The 17,523-nt window shown below is 39.8% G+C and overlaps 1 protein-coding gene across 2 annotated transcripts in view; it reads right to left on the bottom strand.

The window, feature by feature from the left end:
• Positions 1–17,523, bottom strand: part of IQGAP2 (IQ motif containing GTPase activating protein 2) — a 219,493-nt gene that overhangs the window by 31,777 nt on the left and 170,193 nt on the right. For both annotated transcript variants that reach the window (XM_074995443.1, XM_074995444.1), the window contains 9 exons: positions 15,178–15,268; positions 9,991–10,155; positions 8,764–8,906; positions 7,005–7,175; positions 5,108–5,191; positions 4,321–4,392; positions 3,987–4,056; positions 3,400–3,608; positions 1,911–2,060 (listed from right to left, as the gene is read on the bottom strand). In XM_074995443.1, the coding sequence (XP_074851544.1) occupies positions 1,911–2,060; positions 3,400–3,608; positions 3,987–4,056; positions 4,321–4,392; positions 5,108–5,191; positions 7,005–7,175; positions 8,764–8,906; positions 9,991–10,155; positions 15,178–15,268 (1,155 nt within the window). The remainder of the gene's footprint in view (positions 1–1,910; positions 2,061–3,399; positions 3,609–3,986; positions 4,057–4,320; positions 4,393–5,107; positions 5,192–7,004; positions 7,176–8,763; positions 8,907–9,990; positions 10,156–15,177; positions 15,269–17,523) is intronic.

Below are 17,523 nucleotides of genomic sequence, written 5' to 3'. Positions count from 1 at the left end.
GTATGGTTAAAGCCATACTCTCTCGTATCTGTCACCATTAAAAAGTTGCAAATTAAGCAAAAGCATAAATTGCGAATGTAGTGTTCATTATACTGACCAAGAGGCGACTGTAACATTAAGCCTCACAAATACTGTGATGCTACAGTACTAAACAGCAAGCGTGCTGTAGTCTATGCTTTACCTCCGCAAACAAAGCAAAACGAAGCCATTACCAAGCATTTATCACCAGTATGTATTACAGGACGAGCTTTTTTTTTTCCCCAATATTAAAAAACAACAACTACCTGAAATGCAGGAGTAGAACCTCAAAGTTATGAGCACCTCGGAATGGAAATTTACAACTCAAATGTCTAACTCTGAAAGAACCACCACATTTTGTTCAAAGGTTTAGAACTGAATATTGACTTAATACAGCTTTGAAATGTAACTATGCAAAACAAAAAACAGCTAAAATATAAAGAAAGGCAGCATTTAAGTCAGTACTGTATTTACTTCTGTGTCTCTCTCTGCTACTTCGTTATGCACTTCTTGGTTCCAAATGACGTGCATGATTTACAAACTGACCAGTCACTCTAGTGTGTAACATTGAGGTTCTACTGTAGGTAATTAGAAAACATTGACATGAGAATGTTCAGTAACTTAACCACATGTATTGTGCAACAACATATAAGGTTAGCCACATTTCTGTCACTTAGAATAAAAGTGCTTTACTTCACACGGTTATTAGAATTTTGAAATCTTAAATCTGGTAATTTTGGGACATTCACACCATTGTTTTGCCATTTCATCACCAAAAAGGTGGGTTTTTTTTAAAAAAAAAAAAAAAAGTACCGAAAGCTTACCTTTGAGTTACAAGTACACCTGACTGGGGGGTGGCGGGGGGAGGAGGGAGACGCTTACCCCTCTCAGGGTATGTCTACACTTGGGAATAAAGGCGAATTTATTGAAATTGACAAGTTAACAATTTTAATAAAGTAGAAGTTGAGTGTCCAAAACTGCTCAAAGTTGACTTAGTGTTAGATTGCCTAAGTTTGCTTGTGGCAGTAGGGCTTTGCAGGCACCTCTCTCAGTTCTTCTGGCACTTATCCCACAGACCCGCTGCATTTGGGATCCTATGCAAGTGTCTTGCGGAAAAACAGTTGCTGCAAGTGGTTCTGTGTTTTGGCTATCATCCCAGAATTCACTTCCCTCACTTCCCACTGAAAAGAAATGGACAAGGGAATTTTCACACCGCTTTTACGTTGACTGCCACCCGCCCTCACAAAGAACAACATGGATCCAGAAATGCTGCAGTGTTCGTGATGTCTTCCCACTGCGATGCAGTATATTCTGAACTTATTGCCCATGAAGAATGAGTGGATTGAAGTGGGGTGAACTGAGTGACTTCAGTGCTGCCAGCAACTCCGTGTTCCTACTATCCAGAATTTAACGGCTGTCAGTCTGCTACCCAAGTGCTCACCTTACAGGGAACACTGAAACCTTCCCCAAATTCAAACGGATAAAGGAACAAATGCACAAAAATAAACCATTTTATTAAGCAATGTGTCAAATCTCAGTAGCTGCTTCTCTCAACAAAAAGTCATTTCACTATTTTTAAAACTAAGAGAGATAATGTGGAAGAACGTGGTTTTTTTCCTGCTCAGAATTGAGCTACAGTAAACCTTTGAGATACATGTGGGTTGTGTTCCTGCAATCCCCACATAACTCAAAGTTTCGTGCAAGTCAGGAACCAGGTTGCTTGCAGGAACTGGGAAACTGACCAGCCCACTAGGACTGGTCAGTTTTCTGGGTCCCAGAATGGCAGGGAGCTAGGAACTAGGGGGCAGCCTGGTTCCCATCTCCCCATAGCTTGTGGGAAGTTTTGCTTAAACACAAACCATTTGGTGGAAAATTCCCACATTAGTACTTACCTGCAAAAGGTAAAACAAGTGTTGATACGCCTCTAGCTGTTTTCTCTTCTCTTTGCTCAAGCCTTTGATCCCCTGTTTGTCACCTGTCACCATCTCCTCCACCTGATTTTTGCTTTTTTTGTTTAGCTTCTTGCTGTGCAGTACCACATCCTGAAGAAATGAGTGAGCCAGTATACATATTCACACAAATATAAAGCAATATGGTACACTGCCATCTCTCAGCCATCTAATAGAAGTTTTTACATTAAAACCTTTTAATAGACCAATATGAACCCATTCTTTATATTTAGACCAACATACATATAAACTGCATAAATATTCATGACTGTCACTTTACTCACTACTGCTGGGTCTCCACTTGCCCCCAACTTGGAAGGGGTCATGGTTATTAGGGTCCTGGGAGATTACTAACGAAGTGCTGTAGTGAATATGCAGCACTTCATTAAGCTAATTCTCCCCCGTGGCACTTTGAAGTCCCAGCATGCGTGTAGCCCTGGGCACTTTGAAGTGCCCAGGGCTACACGCATGCTTGGACTTCTAAGTTGCCATGGGGGAGAATTAGCCTAACAAAGTGCTGAATATTCAGTACAGCACTTCGTTCGTAATCTCCCATTGCCCTGATTAACATGCCCCCTTCGAAGATGGGGGCAAGCATAGACAAGCCCTATGAGTTCTATTTAGATTTAGAGAAAAGCAAAACATCAGTGACTACCATCTTATTTCAGCTAAAACTCATAACATATATTAAACTGTTTAAATCCACAATCCCAATGCATAACTCCTATGCTCAACCAAATCAGTTTCCAAAATGCAAGTTTTGGCATGCCAATAACAACCCGTCATAATCCCGTCATCGCCTCTCCTTCCCAAGCAGTGGGAAGAATTTTCTGCATGGTAAAATTTCCATGTGGGCTAAACTGTGACTGTCAGGGTACCTCAAGTTCACATACAGGCTGACAAACAGCAAACTCTTCACAACTAATTTTAAAACTAAAAGTCAGATCTATTCTATTGTTAGAAAGCTTTTTAAAAAGCCACAACAAATATCTGCTTGCCTTTGGGTATTACTGCTGCCCAGGTCTATCATAATAAAAAGCTGGTATTCAGTGAAATAGGAAACATACGGCACCAGGAACTAAAGAACTCCTTTTTCTCCCCATGGAGTCACTGACATGTTAAAAAAAAAAAAGTTAACTGGCAGGCAATAAAGTGAAAGAATAGAAAAGCAACCTTGTGAACGTAACTATTCCAAAGAACAGCAGTCTGCTACGATTTCAGACTATTCCTATGGGAATTTTCACCAAAAAGCTCTGTCCATAGAACTGCTACTTCATACACAGGTTAGACCCATTATGGTCCTCCTTAGCATGCTGAAGAAAAAGGCAACTGATTCACTTACTAGGAACATCTTAACTGCAATGGTCTTTGGGCACACAAACCACTCCCTTCAGCGTGTTCTCTAAAAATAGTTTTAACAAAGGCTGCTGACCTGCAGAGAGATCCTGTTTTTCACCAGTAGCCCGATCTTTATATCCATCAAGTTTAAGTCTTTCTCCAGCTGTTGATTGGATCGGATTTTTGTAACCACCTCCTCCCTTAATCTTGTTACTTCTAGTTCTTCTTCAAAGTCTAAGTCACTTTGGTCCAGGAGGTAAGCAAATTTACGTAGGACGTTCAAGGGTGGATTTTCAGCACCAACTGCAGTTAAGGTAAATTAACGTGTTATATATTTTGTTTGCTTGGTCTGACACACAGGCAACAAAATGTATGTAAATATTAATGTTTAGAAAGTTTTTGCTGCACTCATCATACATCGGCAGAACACCAAAAACTAGAGGAAGGAGTCTGTCATTGAGAGTAAGATCAGAATATTGTGTGTACTCAGAACTATGTGTAAGTAGTTCTACACAAATGTATTAACAGCTTAACAAATATTAGTGTCATGATTTCACTTAACTGGTTTTGAAGAGTCAAAACTGCAAGACTCAAATACCGGCAATCGTGACTGAATGCAAGTCTTGGAACAAGAAAGCTTCCCCACCAATTTATACTCAAATGTTTATCACCAGCACTTACTTAGTGTTCTGTAGTCCTCCCTAGCTTTGTTTGCCCTAAGAAATGCTTGTATTTTCACAATTTCTTCATTCTGGAAAAGACCAAGACTAGGCACTTTAGAAAGCATTAAACATGAAAGGTCATGTCCTATGAGGAGAGATAATTAATACCACACAAACATTACCAAACACTGGTAACATTAGGAAGTTAAGAAGTCTTCACACTTACAGTGGAATTCTGTTGAGACCTAAAAGGAAAACTACATTTTCCAAAATTCTAACAAGTACATTCACTTGTGAAATATTACTACATTAGTTCTCTACTCAAAATGGACTGGGAGAAAAAGATGCCTTACGTGATCCTTGAAATACTGCAGCCGTTTCTTGTAAGCCTTCTTTGCTAGCCACATTTTGACCCATGACTGAATCTAAAAGTCAAATAAAAACTTCAGAGGAATTGTAGGAGAATTAGGAACACCTTTATTTTGATTTGGCTTTTTATAAAACAAAGTTAGATGCCCGATTGTCCCACCGCTTGCATAGCAGGAAAAACTTATGCAAAGTAAATGAAATCACAGGCATACATGATGGCATGACTGGGGCCCTTTGATACAGTGGTTAGAAAATGGAGTTGCCAATGGCACTGGGACTTGGGGAGACAGGGTTTGACTCCTGGCTCTGATGCTGGTTGGTTGAGTGATCCTGAGCAAGCCCATTTCATATCTGTGTCTTTGTTTCCCAGAATATAAAATGAGGTTCGTATCATGACCCCCTTTTGTACGGCACTGACAGCAGATTAAAAAAGGCAATGTAAGAGCTAAATATCATTTGTATTATCACCAACAGCATTTCAAACTGAAAACGCATTTTGCGAATAATCATATGTAACAGCGATTGTCTCTGGCTTTTAATGGAAGACTTGTGGTATTAACACTCAGAGCAGTTTTCTTGGACTACTTACCTGCTGTCAGAACTTTGAGTCTGCCATGGAACGTGCAGTCGAATATAAAAACTCATGGTATTACTGCTGCACCCCTCTCACTAAATTATTCGGGCTTCAAGTGTTGGGATTTGCCCAACAATGAAGAATCCTTACATGTACAGCACACCCTTATATTCTACTCATCATAAACGGAAGTTTACCTTGATGATAGCAGCAATATTGTTTTGAAGCACCTGCAACCTGTCTGTATAGCTTTTCCTTTGCTTATATCCCTTCCACGAAGCCTGTTTTAAAAAAAAAGACAAGGGATTAGTAGGGTGGCCATTTGTTTAACTGCAACTAGACTGGTATAACCAAAAGTCTACATAACTTGTTTCACAGAGAAACTGCTGCTCAATTTAAAAAGAGAAAAGAAAATGTGGTTAAGACACATCTGTCCCAACACCTTTTTTACATGATTCAATCCACTCCTGTGCTGATGACAAGTCCATCTCTCCCTTACTTGACCCATGTCGTCATCCTGTGTGTCACTTAGGCCTGCAACTGCCCAGTCCAGTGCTCTGAATGTCACTTGGATTTCAGACAAAGCCTGTAGTTCTAGGCAGCTTTCAGATCACGTCTCCTCTCATTCGTTGGTGTCTCAGAGAGGACAATCGGACAGCCCTAAAACTTGTCCAGACTCCCTTCATTACCAGCCTTGACTACTGCAACCTCCTTCCATTTCTGGCCTTCCTGACATCTACAGTTGCCTCCTCAGGCCCATTCAAATTCCAGTTAAGACCTTCTTTTTGCCTTCCCTAGTCATACCACTCAAATTGTTTCATCTGGTGTCCAGGTCTCTGCACCATCAACCAACAGTGCTGGTCTGTGTCCTGAAAGGCCCGGCAAAACTAGTTCCTCCCTACTTTCATCTTATTGTGTTGCCCCAAACCTGTTTTACCAGTGGTGGCTAACCTCTGTCATCCACTTATCTGCCTCTCAAGCCAGTTGCACTTCAGTACCCACAGGAAGTTGACATCATCTGGCAAGTTATAGTGAATGGCGATTTGCAGCATTAATCTTCAGTGACTTGTGTAAATGCATGTTTTATTACCACATTCCACACCCTCCACCTGGTTTCTGATGGTCACTGAACATATTTGCTGAATCTCATCTTGGATGATTCAATCCCAAAAAGTTTGCTTTTGCCCTTTTTTTAAATAAATTGTCTGTGTAATACTTATCACAAGGGAGTCCCAGCCTATTAAGGCCTCTAGTATCACTACAGCATATTTTATTAATAATGTGAACCAGTAGCAAAAAGTAACTTTTGATTTATTGCAGTATGCACTTATTCTAGAACTTTCTTTTAAAAAAACATGTATTTTAAATTCTAAAGAGTACAAGCTTGTTGAGCAAGTTTATGTGCCCATTCGTGTAACTGATTACTATATATGGATTACATTAAATCACAACGTGTAAAACAAAAGCACCACTCCTGGCGTCTCAAAATGTACACAGCATGCTTTGTAAAACCAAAAGTATGTTGCCTTTATACTCTGAGTACTGCATACTGAGCAAATCCAAGTAAAACTCTTGGAATCCAGGCAAAGTTACTAATGTTGCCTCTCCCTGTTACAGGAGCATTTGCTTCACAAAGCATATGCAAACAGCTTCTGACTGTGGGATAGCAAAGAAAGGAATGCATTTCCTGAGTGAACCATGTTTTGGCAGAGAACTAGAGCTTCAATATTAAACTCATCATCATCCATCCTCCTACACCCTCCTTGCATTCCTAATTAAACATCAAAATCATGTTCAGGAAGAAGCTAGTGGTAAGAATCACTGGGCTTCTCCAACTAAACTGTTATGCAGTTGGATAGGATTTCCAGTCATTGTAAACTGGAGTTTTGCTAGCTAACCCCATAACCTCTCTTTCAATGAGTGTACAGACTTGTGTTTGTACAATTCAATTCTGTAAATAATTAAAGGACATAAAATGTCTTTTCAGCTAAAGATGACAGGAAGATAAATGTACCCAAAGGTGATGCAATCTGTCATATGTAAAATGCTAACACCATGAAGATGTGTCCCTGACTTTATAGAGAACAGCAATACCTGTATTTTGATCACAGATGGTTCCTGGTTTCGGAGGTATGCTTTTCTCTCTTCATAACTCTTCCTGACTAGGAATCCTCTTGCTCGGGCTTGCAGCTGGAGAATCAGACTCTCATTAGCAAGCCACAGCTGCTCTCGACTGTAATCTGCCGTAACTTGTCCAACAATAGCCTGGTAAGGGATCATGCAAACAGAGTTCAATAAGCAATCAAGCAAAGCTGAAAGCAAATAATTTTAGGAAGCTGAATTCCATTCTCTCTCTATTTACACACCACTACAAAACCCCCATCTATTTACTCCCCAAATTTTCACTTCTCACTAGACAGAGCCACAATTCTATTACTATTTTTTTTTGGTTCAAGAGTGTAGTTAATGCCCTACAGACCACATCATCAATATGCTGAAAATTGCTTTCAGCCATCATAAAACTTTTGGCATCAGGGAGCTGAAATCTTTGCTTCTAGCCATATTGCCAACTCTTACTGGCTCAAGAGTAAGAAGCCAGAAGTCTAAAACCATGACTCTTTCTACTGTTTAAAAATGGGTATTTTAGGATTTCTAAGTTTCAAAATGTGGAAAAAATCTTCTGAAACCAATCAGATGTGAAGAACACTGCTACACAATTTTCACATTGCCTACAAGCTAATTTACACTGGGATTTTAAGCCCTGATCTAGCTGAAACAGTACAAACCCCAACACCCAATTCTATGAACATTCATGGTCCATCATATGATTTCCATACAGAAATGTAACCCTCAGGTCAAAAACTTTACTCACCCTTAGTCTTTGCTCCCTTGTCTGGGGGTAGGGGGGAGGAGAAGTAGAGGGCAGCTGCTCAAGGCCCAGCAGTTCGAAGGGGCCCAGAGCTCTGGCCACTGCTACTTTGGCAATAGTGGATGTTCCATGTGGCCCCCTGGGGTGGTGTGGGAAGAGCACCACAATTCCAGTGGCATTGAGGGCTGACTGCCCTAGGCCCTGCCCCTTGCAGCTCAGAGAGCCAGACCCCACCCTCCCATCTTGCCCTGGAGCCTGCAGCGGCTGTTGGAGTCTATTAACTTGTAAGAGCACATCAGTGTAGCAACTGAGTCCACACCATAGACCAGCTTAAAAATGCTCCCTGATTCAGGGCAGCCTTTATGGATGTGATTAAGGGCTCTCCTTATTTGGCGGTCGAGGTAAAGAGTACAACAAGTACTAGAACTGACAGAGAATGATTACACAGGCTTGGAAGATTACTGAAAAGTAGATTTAAGGGTACTTATGACTACAGGATACGGGCCAAAGTGCAGTGCTGCATACTAGACCTGAATTGTCAGCCCCCTTCTAAGGGTTTGATTAAATAAGCAAATTAAGTTCTCCTTTATTTGGGGAATGAATAGCCTACATCAAAGTCCAATTAGGGAATTCCTTTTCTTTTCCCTTGTCTGGTTAAGGTCCTAAACATCTTGACTTAAACCACTTTCTTTGTATCAAACAGTGTTAAATCACTCACTTCAATGTTTCTGCTGCAGTTGTAGGCTAGGGATGTAAACTCCTGTTTCACTGGTTAAATGGTAGGCTAACCTACCATTTAACTGGTTAACCAATTAAGGAACAGGGGGGTGCTTTTCCCTGGGACACCCCAGCCTGTGACATCTAAGGCAGCCCCACGGGGCTAAAGCAACCCCCCACTCAGGCAGGAATGCTAAAGCACCTACCAGTTAACCATTAGCATTCCTATTGGAGGTACTGGTCATTTTGAACATTTAAGCACTCTACCTGTATTTCTTCACCAGTTAGCCAAGAGGTTTTTGGTATAAACCCTTCAGGAGGAACAAAGGTACTCTCTCCAGTTTCTGCATTGTAATAATAATCGTATCTATCCTTCAGTGTAAGTTTGAGCCATGGACCTTCATTAGACTCTAAAAAACAACAGATACATATGCTCAGTGTACATTTAGGAGCCGTAATACACTTATAAAAGGTATTCTCTCCATCCCCCTCCCAAACAAGGTCTTCATTTAGTACAGGTTTTAAAATTTGTGTCCAGTCAGAGTGAGTTTGCTTGAGAACTCCTAAGTAGTCAGAACCAGGTGGACCATCGAATTCGGTACGCAGTTTCCTTATAACTTAAAGCAAGGTCAGGGTCTGGTTATGCCAGGACAATGGGATGTGTGTTGAATGGGATTATTTCACATGAAATGGAGAAGGAGGAGTGAGCGCAGGGACAGGTATACACTGAATGACCACAGTGGGGGCAGCAAGCATGAGAGACAGTTATACTCAAACGAGTAGCAGCTGGAGGGCAGCCTGCCTACTCCCTGCCCCAGGCTGAAGCTATCAGATGTGCTAAACAGGCCCCCCCCCGGCTGCCCTGGGCCAGCTCCAGCCCACACCTAGTAAGTCTTCGTTTATCTACATACATGGAAGGGAGCACAAATATTGCTTTACCCCAAAACTAGGAAAAATATCCTGCTATATTAAAAATGACTCAGCTTCAATGGAACGGACGACATGGAGGAGCCTAGTAGAGACTGGCCACCAGTGGGAATGGGTATTTTCTAGAACTGTTACCCATCTCTACTTGGATTTATATACTGTAGTTAACACGATACTTAAGCTGCTGGCCACAGTCAGGCCAGACACTAAGGCTACTACCATTGCTAATACTTGTGGATATGAGGGAGTGTCAGTAATGGTGAAAAGCTATTACAACTTCTCTGGTACCCTTTGGGCCTTATAGGCACCTAATACACACGACAGGCAGGCCTGTTATTCTGCTGTGCACCATTAGTTTTGAGAAACTACATGCTGAGAAACAAGCAGCATCTTGTGTAAGTTTCCCTATGGAAGGAGCCAAAGTTACTCCTGAGGAAAATGTATTATCTTGCTGAGAACCCTGCACCCAGAAACCCACACCTCAGCCTGTGATATTAGTCATTTCAGAAGTAATTATTTTGCACTAATCCTTCAATACCTTTAAGCACTGCAGAAATTTGGTTTTACCTTCTTTGGTTTTTAAATTCTTGGCTTCTAAAAGATTCTTGTAATAGGTTTCAGCACAATCTGGAACTACTCTTAAACCAAACTTCGGAGACTGCAATATAGCCAGGACTGGTTGAGAATCTTGCTTTTCCAAACACTTGTTAATCATCGAGGTTCCAAGAGCCACTAAACAACAAAAATGCATTTCAGTGTCAGGCATTTTATTTTCTCTCTCTCATGCACATCCTCCCCGCCCCCGCCCCCCCACATTTCAGTGATCGAATAAAAGCACTTCCTGGAGACTATACAAACAGGATGTGCCATCCTCCCTTGCATCTTTTTACAATCTACTTTGAGATCTGTGAATATTTCAGGATTATAAACTCACCATGTACAATGCCAGCACACTTTCTAGTCTGTACAATGTACACCACAATGCTGCAAAGATACACTGCCAGTGCTGTGCAAGGCAGTGAGGAATAAGTTCCTATTGACAGCAGAGTCTGGGACCAAGTGTGACTGCTATGAAGATACTAACTCCCCCGTTGTCTCCTACGTTATGCATGAGACTGAAGCATCTGCAATGTTCTTAATTTGCACATGGCCTGCTCAAAAGATGACATATGAAACTCCCCACCCCGACCTCTTTCTACATACATATTTCCACCTTCAACAAAAACAACCCAGGAGGAACTTGCAGTGTCAGAGTAGCAAACAGCCTACGGGGTAGAGAAGATAGTCTCCCCTACAAGGCATCTCCCCAAGTAAGCAGGTGAAAATCTGGTAAACAGAAAGTCAACTCTTGTAACTTTAATACAAAAATACAGAGAAAAGAAATTTAGGCTAGGAAGGGGACAGCTCTTTATGGGGAGGGATAACAGAGTGGTTAGAGCATTGGCCTTGTAAACCCGGGGGAGGTGGGGCGAGTTCAATCCCTAAGGGGGACTTTCACAGTTCTAGGGAAGATTAGGTTAAAAGAACTGTCAGGGGTGGCAAGAGGCCCTACTATGAGGGCAGGGGACTAGACTTGATGACCTCTCAAGGTCCCTTCCAGCTCTTTGCATGTATATGAACAGCATCACTCTGAAAACAAGTAAACTGAAGTCTTGTACTTCCTTTGCCTGCTAGGACAGATACCCACAGCAAAATTAGACACCTAGCCTTTTCATCAAATAGTATCCCACTTTTTGTCTAAACTTTACAAAGAATGCCATGCATCGGTCAGACGGACCATTCCAAGACTACAGATGATCATACTTAGTCTGCCATGCTACCAAGAACTGGGATTAGAGTATTAGTAAAAAAAGACTGCAAATCCACAGACACTGACTTTACAGCTGCATCTGCAGATGTGGATGAGGGTATCTGCAGATACGAACCGTGTACCCATGCAGGGCTCTAAATGTCAGATGTGAAGACAGAAAATCCAAACAGCAATAGCTTGGTACAGAATGTACAGCTGCAGCTGTTGGCTTTTGAGTACTGGAAGCACAGGCCCTACTAATACATCAAGACATGGGGTCTCCTTCACTGTTAGCTCCTTTATGGTCACGATTGTCTGTCTTGGCTGCTACTCCTCATCTGAACCTGTACCACCAGCATTTATGGACTTTGCCATTGGCCCGCCTACCTATAGCCCAGCAACAGAGGGGCTTCTGCTGAAGGAAGTACTCCCTGAGCATATAGCTGCTGCTGTCCTAATGTCAGAATAGAAGTTCTCTCAGGCACTCTGTTTTCATGCTAAGAGTGTATGCTGAATTGGTAAATTTTGCTGTTCAAGGACATAAAAAAGTACCCCCTCCCCACCCAAGAATACCCCTCAGTTCCTATAATATTTGGAAATCTCAAATACTGGACTAGTACATCCCCAGCGTTTCTCCCAACTTTTCAATTGGCCCAGTGAGACAAAATGCAGCGATCCTGTCAGAGTGCAACCAAATCTTTGTCACTCTTAAAAGACCTCCTCACTCCTGTGATGTGGAGCCTCCCAAAACGTGGCATTTCTGTGGCTGCTAGCAATGTGTAGAAGATATGGAAGACTTGCTTGACTAGCAGTCCCAGAATCCCCATATTCTGGGAAAGTCCATGTCATAGGAACAAAGTGACCTCTGACTCAGTCTCACTGACTCTCCCTCTCACAAAATTATAAAATTAACCCAAACATGTGAAGTAGTGTGTTGTGAATAATAAAGCCCATTCCGACACTGTGAAACTATTGAGTTTTATGGATAGTTTTTTTTTTTTAAAATACACAATTTCCACAATATTTCTAGTGTGATGCCATGTTTGCTAGACCAATTTCAAGTATTTATTAAATATGTTTAACAGACCCCAAAAATAGGCTTATAAGAAGCTCAAGACTTAAGGTGCATTTCATTAAGTTCATGTCATATCAGTTCATTCTTTGATTTTATGCTGTTATCCACATCCACCTTCTCCTTCAACAGATTCCTTTTCTACAAATCTCTGTTACTGAAACTGTGTCAAATACTTCAATTAATTTTTGTTCAAAACAATGGGTTACTACTACATGCTTTTACTTTGTCTTTGCTTTTTGCATGCATGGTTTTGTTTACCTTCTTAAAATAGTCTCCCTGAGGCTATGGGCCAAAATGAGTTTTCAATGCAATTGCAAGAAAACAGGCGTTCCAGTCTAGACCATTTGATTTTAGTGTGCAATAGTATTTATGAAGAAAACAGTTGCTCTGAAAAGGTCACAGACCTCCTTGTCGGAAATTTGTAAATCAAACATTTCTCATCTGAAAACTAACACTGAATTGCCTTAGCAGGATATAGATATGTTTGACTGGCTGCTTTTGTTCCATAATGGGCAGTGGATGTTAGTGACTGTTGCTTTTTTTTTTTTTTTTTTTTTTTAAAAAAAGACACTAACAATATACACTTATTAATATTTAAAACAAAAACGCTGTTGGAAGCCCCTGTTTTTCTGACTTCTGAAAGCTCATGAATACTTAAGTATGTATTTAACAAACATGGTTACAAAGTATAAAAACTTTTTTTTTTTTTTTTTAAACTGAGTCCTACATGTTCTGTCCTTGGTTCGTCAGATTTCTTATTGCATAAATAATACTTCTAGTATTATCTTGTCTAGTCCAGTCTTATTCTCTAATTTTTTCTTTTCTTTATTTACAGAAGTTTTTTTTTTGTTTTTGTTTGGCACACAGATTGTTCTTCATGTTTCTCATGCTTTGGCCTCACAGATTCATTAAAAGCACTTAACCCGATATCAAAGGGGGCATTAGAATTACCAAGTGCAAGTTCAGTTTATGTAAATACATGCAGTTCAACCACTCTCAGACAAAAGCCAGATGCTTTTCAGATGTGTGATCTGTTAACATCTTCCAAAAGTTTTAAGCACATCAGATGTGGTTAAATCAAAGCACCAGATTCATTTAGTCTTAAACAATAATGGCATCACATTCAGCAATATTAAAAACACCTATGCATCTGTCATAGCTAGCCCTAGTTGTTTAAATACTAAGAAAGCAAAATAAAGTGAGCCTCTCTCAGTAGTTAGGGGACATTAAATACTGCTGATCTTTAGAAAACAAAATACAACTACTGAAGGTAGAAATGAAAAAAAATTAGTAATGGCAAGATATTTGATGACCATATATCAAAGGCAAGGATACTGTTGCCTATTAAATTTACAGCTATTCTAAAAATTCTTCGTTTGCTCCCAGTCCAAGAAAAGGATAAACTAAGGAAATATGAATAGAAGGAAAGTCCAAATTTTATAGATATAGATGAAAGAAGGCCCCACAAATAAGAGTGTGTAGTCAACTGACAGATTGGAAGTAATCTGAAATGTGCCTGAAAGTAATTTTTCAGAAAGCAAAGAGACATTTAAGTTTTCCATAGTACTTGAAAGAGGTCACTGTAGACAAAACGTAAGAGAAAGCAGGAGCAAGTCTATCAAGAATATTTAGCAGTTATTCTTTTGATACTCCATGTTAAAAATTTCAGCGGTGGGCTAAACTGGGCTACTATGAAAGCTTTCGATACAGTGCTTATCAACCACAAAAGTGCAGAATAAGAGTAAGATCAGAATAAATTAAGCCTATAAAGTCAGTCAAAATACTGCAAGAATGAGGTAAAAATATTGACAAACTATCTAAAATATGAGAACTTAACTCTAGAATGCCATTTAAGTCTTAGGCTGGGGGAAGTTGGAATGTAAGGGATTTACGGTGCAAACCAAACCAAAGTGAATTTTACATGACCAAAAGATTCGAGTTTGTTTAAAAAAAACACACACCACACACCCACACCCACACACCCCTTTTCCCCCCACAACACATTCAGGAATACAACAGTAAACATCAAGCCCCTTCAAGGCATTTCTCACACAGCATTTCCCTTGTTTGTCAGAAAACCATTTCTATTGTTTCCAGTTCTACTACTTGAATATTATGCAGCTTTCTTGATCTGGAATTCCAGTACAGTTTGCACATGTATTTATAAAACTATGCAGATTTCTTTGTACTCTAGCTCATAAAAAGTTCTGACATTACACATATCCTGGATTCACTAGTATAACCAGCTTTTCTTATGCTACTACTAACTTCTTCCAGACACCAAACTGTTTTATATCAATTGGAATTGTCATTGCGCCACCAAAAAAAGATTTTTAAAAGTACTTCAAAAAAATTAAGGGCATGTAACTAAGCTCGAAGAGTATTTACGGGTATTTGTTAAGAGTCATTGTTATGAAATCAGAAATCTGACTAATGAAGGCTATAGCCATGTAGGAATTTAGTCTTGCAACATAGGTCGGGACTTCAGACTCATGCACAAGACTCTTTTCAAATGTTTTCATTCACACAAGCTTGTCAAACAAGCAAAATCTTACATGGTTTGCTTCAATTTACCTTATTCCCTCAAATCTATTTTTGTGCCTATACAACGGATATTAATATATTGTATTTCGTCAGCTCTGAATCTGTTAGCTTTTGAAATTTTGCTCAATTACGATACGCAATACTGATGACTGAAGATACACAAGGACAGCTTTTAAAAATCACCCTCAATTCTACTGTAATGATATATTGTTTTCCTAAAAATAAATTAACTATACTTTAACTTGTCCAATATATCAAACGGTACGTGAGTAAAGAGTTAGAAAGCTTGTCTCTCTTTATCCAGAAATAAATGCAATTTCCATGTGGACTCAGCCTGATACTTAACGATTTGCAGCTCTCTCTGCATTTCTGTTAGCATCATTGATTCCTGTTTGTATTTCATCCAGCCAGAGAACTGCTGACTCATCATGAGATTCCTGGAACAGAGAAATGGAGAAAATATTAAGTACATAAAACAAGTTAAACTCTGTCTCAAAAAACATTATTAAAGCTTCAATAGAAAACCCTTCTAAAAGCTTGAGGACACATTAAAGCTAATTTTACTGTATGAATCTCACAATGCAAAACAAAAAATCTTGTAACAGTTTTCTTTATCACAGTAAGCGTACATTCACTAAAATGCAAAGTTCCATTTAACATTTAAAAGCTTGAATAGTAATTTTGTTCCAAAGAACACATTTAGATTTTTGAATAAAGTTACTATAGTGACAATTCAGCTTTCACAATTCACCATTAAAAACAGACAAAAACATTCAGTAAGACTATCAACAGCAAAAGGATTCCTAAAGGACAGCATAAATCCAATAAAAGGTTACAAAAAAGTTAACTTTTTTGGCACAGATAAGTAAAAAGAAAATAAAAAATATCCATATAAACATCACAGAAAAACAGCTGAAGTTTATTAATGCAAAGTTTGCTTTAACTTCCTGAATTTTCTGAAACATGAATTAAATATCAGGGCAGGCATTTTTAATGGATAGCCAACTATCAAATGGATACAACCAGGAAAAAAAGCTTGTGACCCCAATTTGCATTACGAGTTAATGGCACCGCTCACCCAGAAGGTTGACGGCTGATACCCAATTTTAGGTATGACAGTTGTGAACATAAAAAAAGAAAAATTGACTTTTCAGCCATCAACTTCCATGCCTGTCTTTACAGCAGAAGGTAGACGGGAGTACTCCCATCCACCTTCCTTAATCCTCACAGCTCACACGCACAATTTAACACAGAACTGTGTGCACAAAAGAGGTGGCCCAGGTGTTTTCAGTGCATTCATTACTAAATAAATGTGCACTGGAAGTCTGAGATTGTGTTTTTTCCACCCAGTCTCAAAGAATGGCACATTTCTAGAGTGCATGTCTAAAATTCATTTCTGGGATAGCAGAGAAGCAGTAACGACAGACGACACTGCCACCAAGGACCATCTTAAAAATGCTAGATACTACTGCAGGGGAAATTGCTTTAGCAGGTGGAGGTACTTAATAGTCTCATTCAGCATGCAAGAAACAAAGCCCACACACATAAACAACTAAGTGGAAAGCAGACCTACTGCTAATGAGAGGAGAAAGGCTGAGTGAAAGCTCTTTCATTACAGAAGAGCAGAAAAACAGATATATTCACATGGTATGTCTGTATCTATCCATGCACAAACCATGGGATAGGGATGTTAAAGAGTGAGTAATCTGGTAACCGAGTAAGTGTCAACATTTGTCAGTGACTCGGTTAAACATGCCATCCCACTCCAGCTGTTCTGCATTTAAGAGGCTGGGCCAGCTCACAAGCCAGATCAGCTTCTTATGGGAACTGGACTTCTCCCACACCCCCATCAGCAAGGCCAGGAAGACAAGACAGAAGCTGAGACAGCCTACGCGCATTCGCAGCCAACAACTGTGGGGAAGAAGAAATCTTGTGGCACCTTATAGACGAACAGATATTTTCTGAGCATAAGCTTTCGTGGGCAAAGACCTGCTTCGTGATGAAGAGGGTCTTTGCCTAGGAAAGCTTATGCTCCAAAATATGTTAGTCTATAAGGTGCCACAAGACTTCTTGTTGGTCTCGAAGCTACAGATTAACACAGCTACTGCTCTGATAGCTGTGAGGAAGTGTACAAAACAGATACAGAAAAAGCATTTGTGAACACAGTGTGCGTTTCAGGTCACCATTTGAGTCTTGAATGGCAGATAAAAATCCAAAAAAACTTTTAGTGTAATTTTCTCTCCTCCTCCCCTAGTCTGCTATGACCCTTTACAGCAAAAACATTGATAAGCTTGTAGAATGTGTTAGTTTGCTAATTTTCTTATAAAGCTACAAACAGTCTAACATTGTCATAGTATTTTAACTGCAGCATTAATTCAATGACCTTCCATCCAAATGATCTTAACTCAAAATACACTTCACTTCCCAAACTGATGTTAGACACAAGCTATGCAGGAGGATAAAAATTTCACAACAGAAATGCCTTACAGTATGATCAGAATCAACTATACCTCAAGCTCATTGTGAGCTATTACAAATGAAAATTACACTGGTTAGAGTATAATTGAACAATGAGTCAGTATTAAAAGCCACCAAACTTCAGAAGGAACCCTTGGGACTGGGGAGTGGAAGCATGGACAATAATCCCCATGGCCGCAGATTTTTTTCCCCCAAAATTATTCTAGTGCTGGCA

This window comes from Carettochelys insculpta, chromosome 5, assembly GCF_033958435.1.
Source record: "Carettochelys insculpta isolate YL-2023 chromosome 5, ASM3395843v1, whole genome shotgun sequence".
NCBI lineage: Eukaryota > Metazoa > Chordata > Testudines > Carettochelyidae > Carettochelys > Carettochelys insculpta.
The sequence above is the reverse complement of the archived record's forward strand: the minus strand, read 5'-3'. Positions and strand labels throughout refer to the sequence as shown.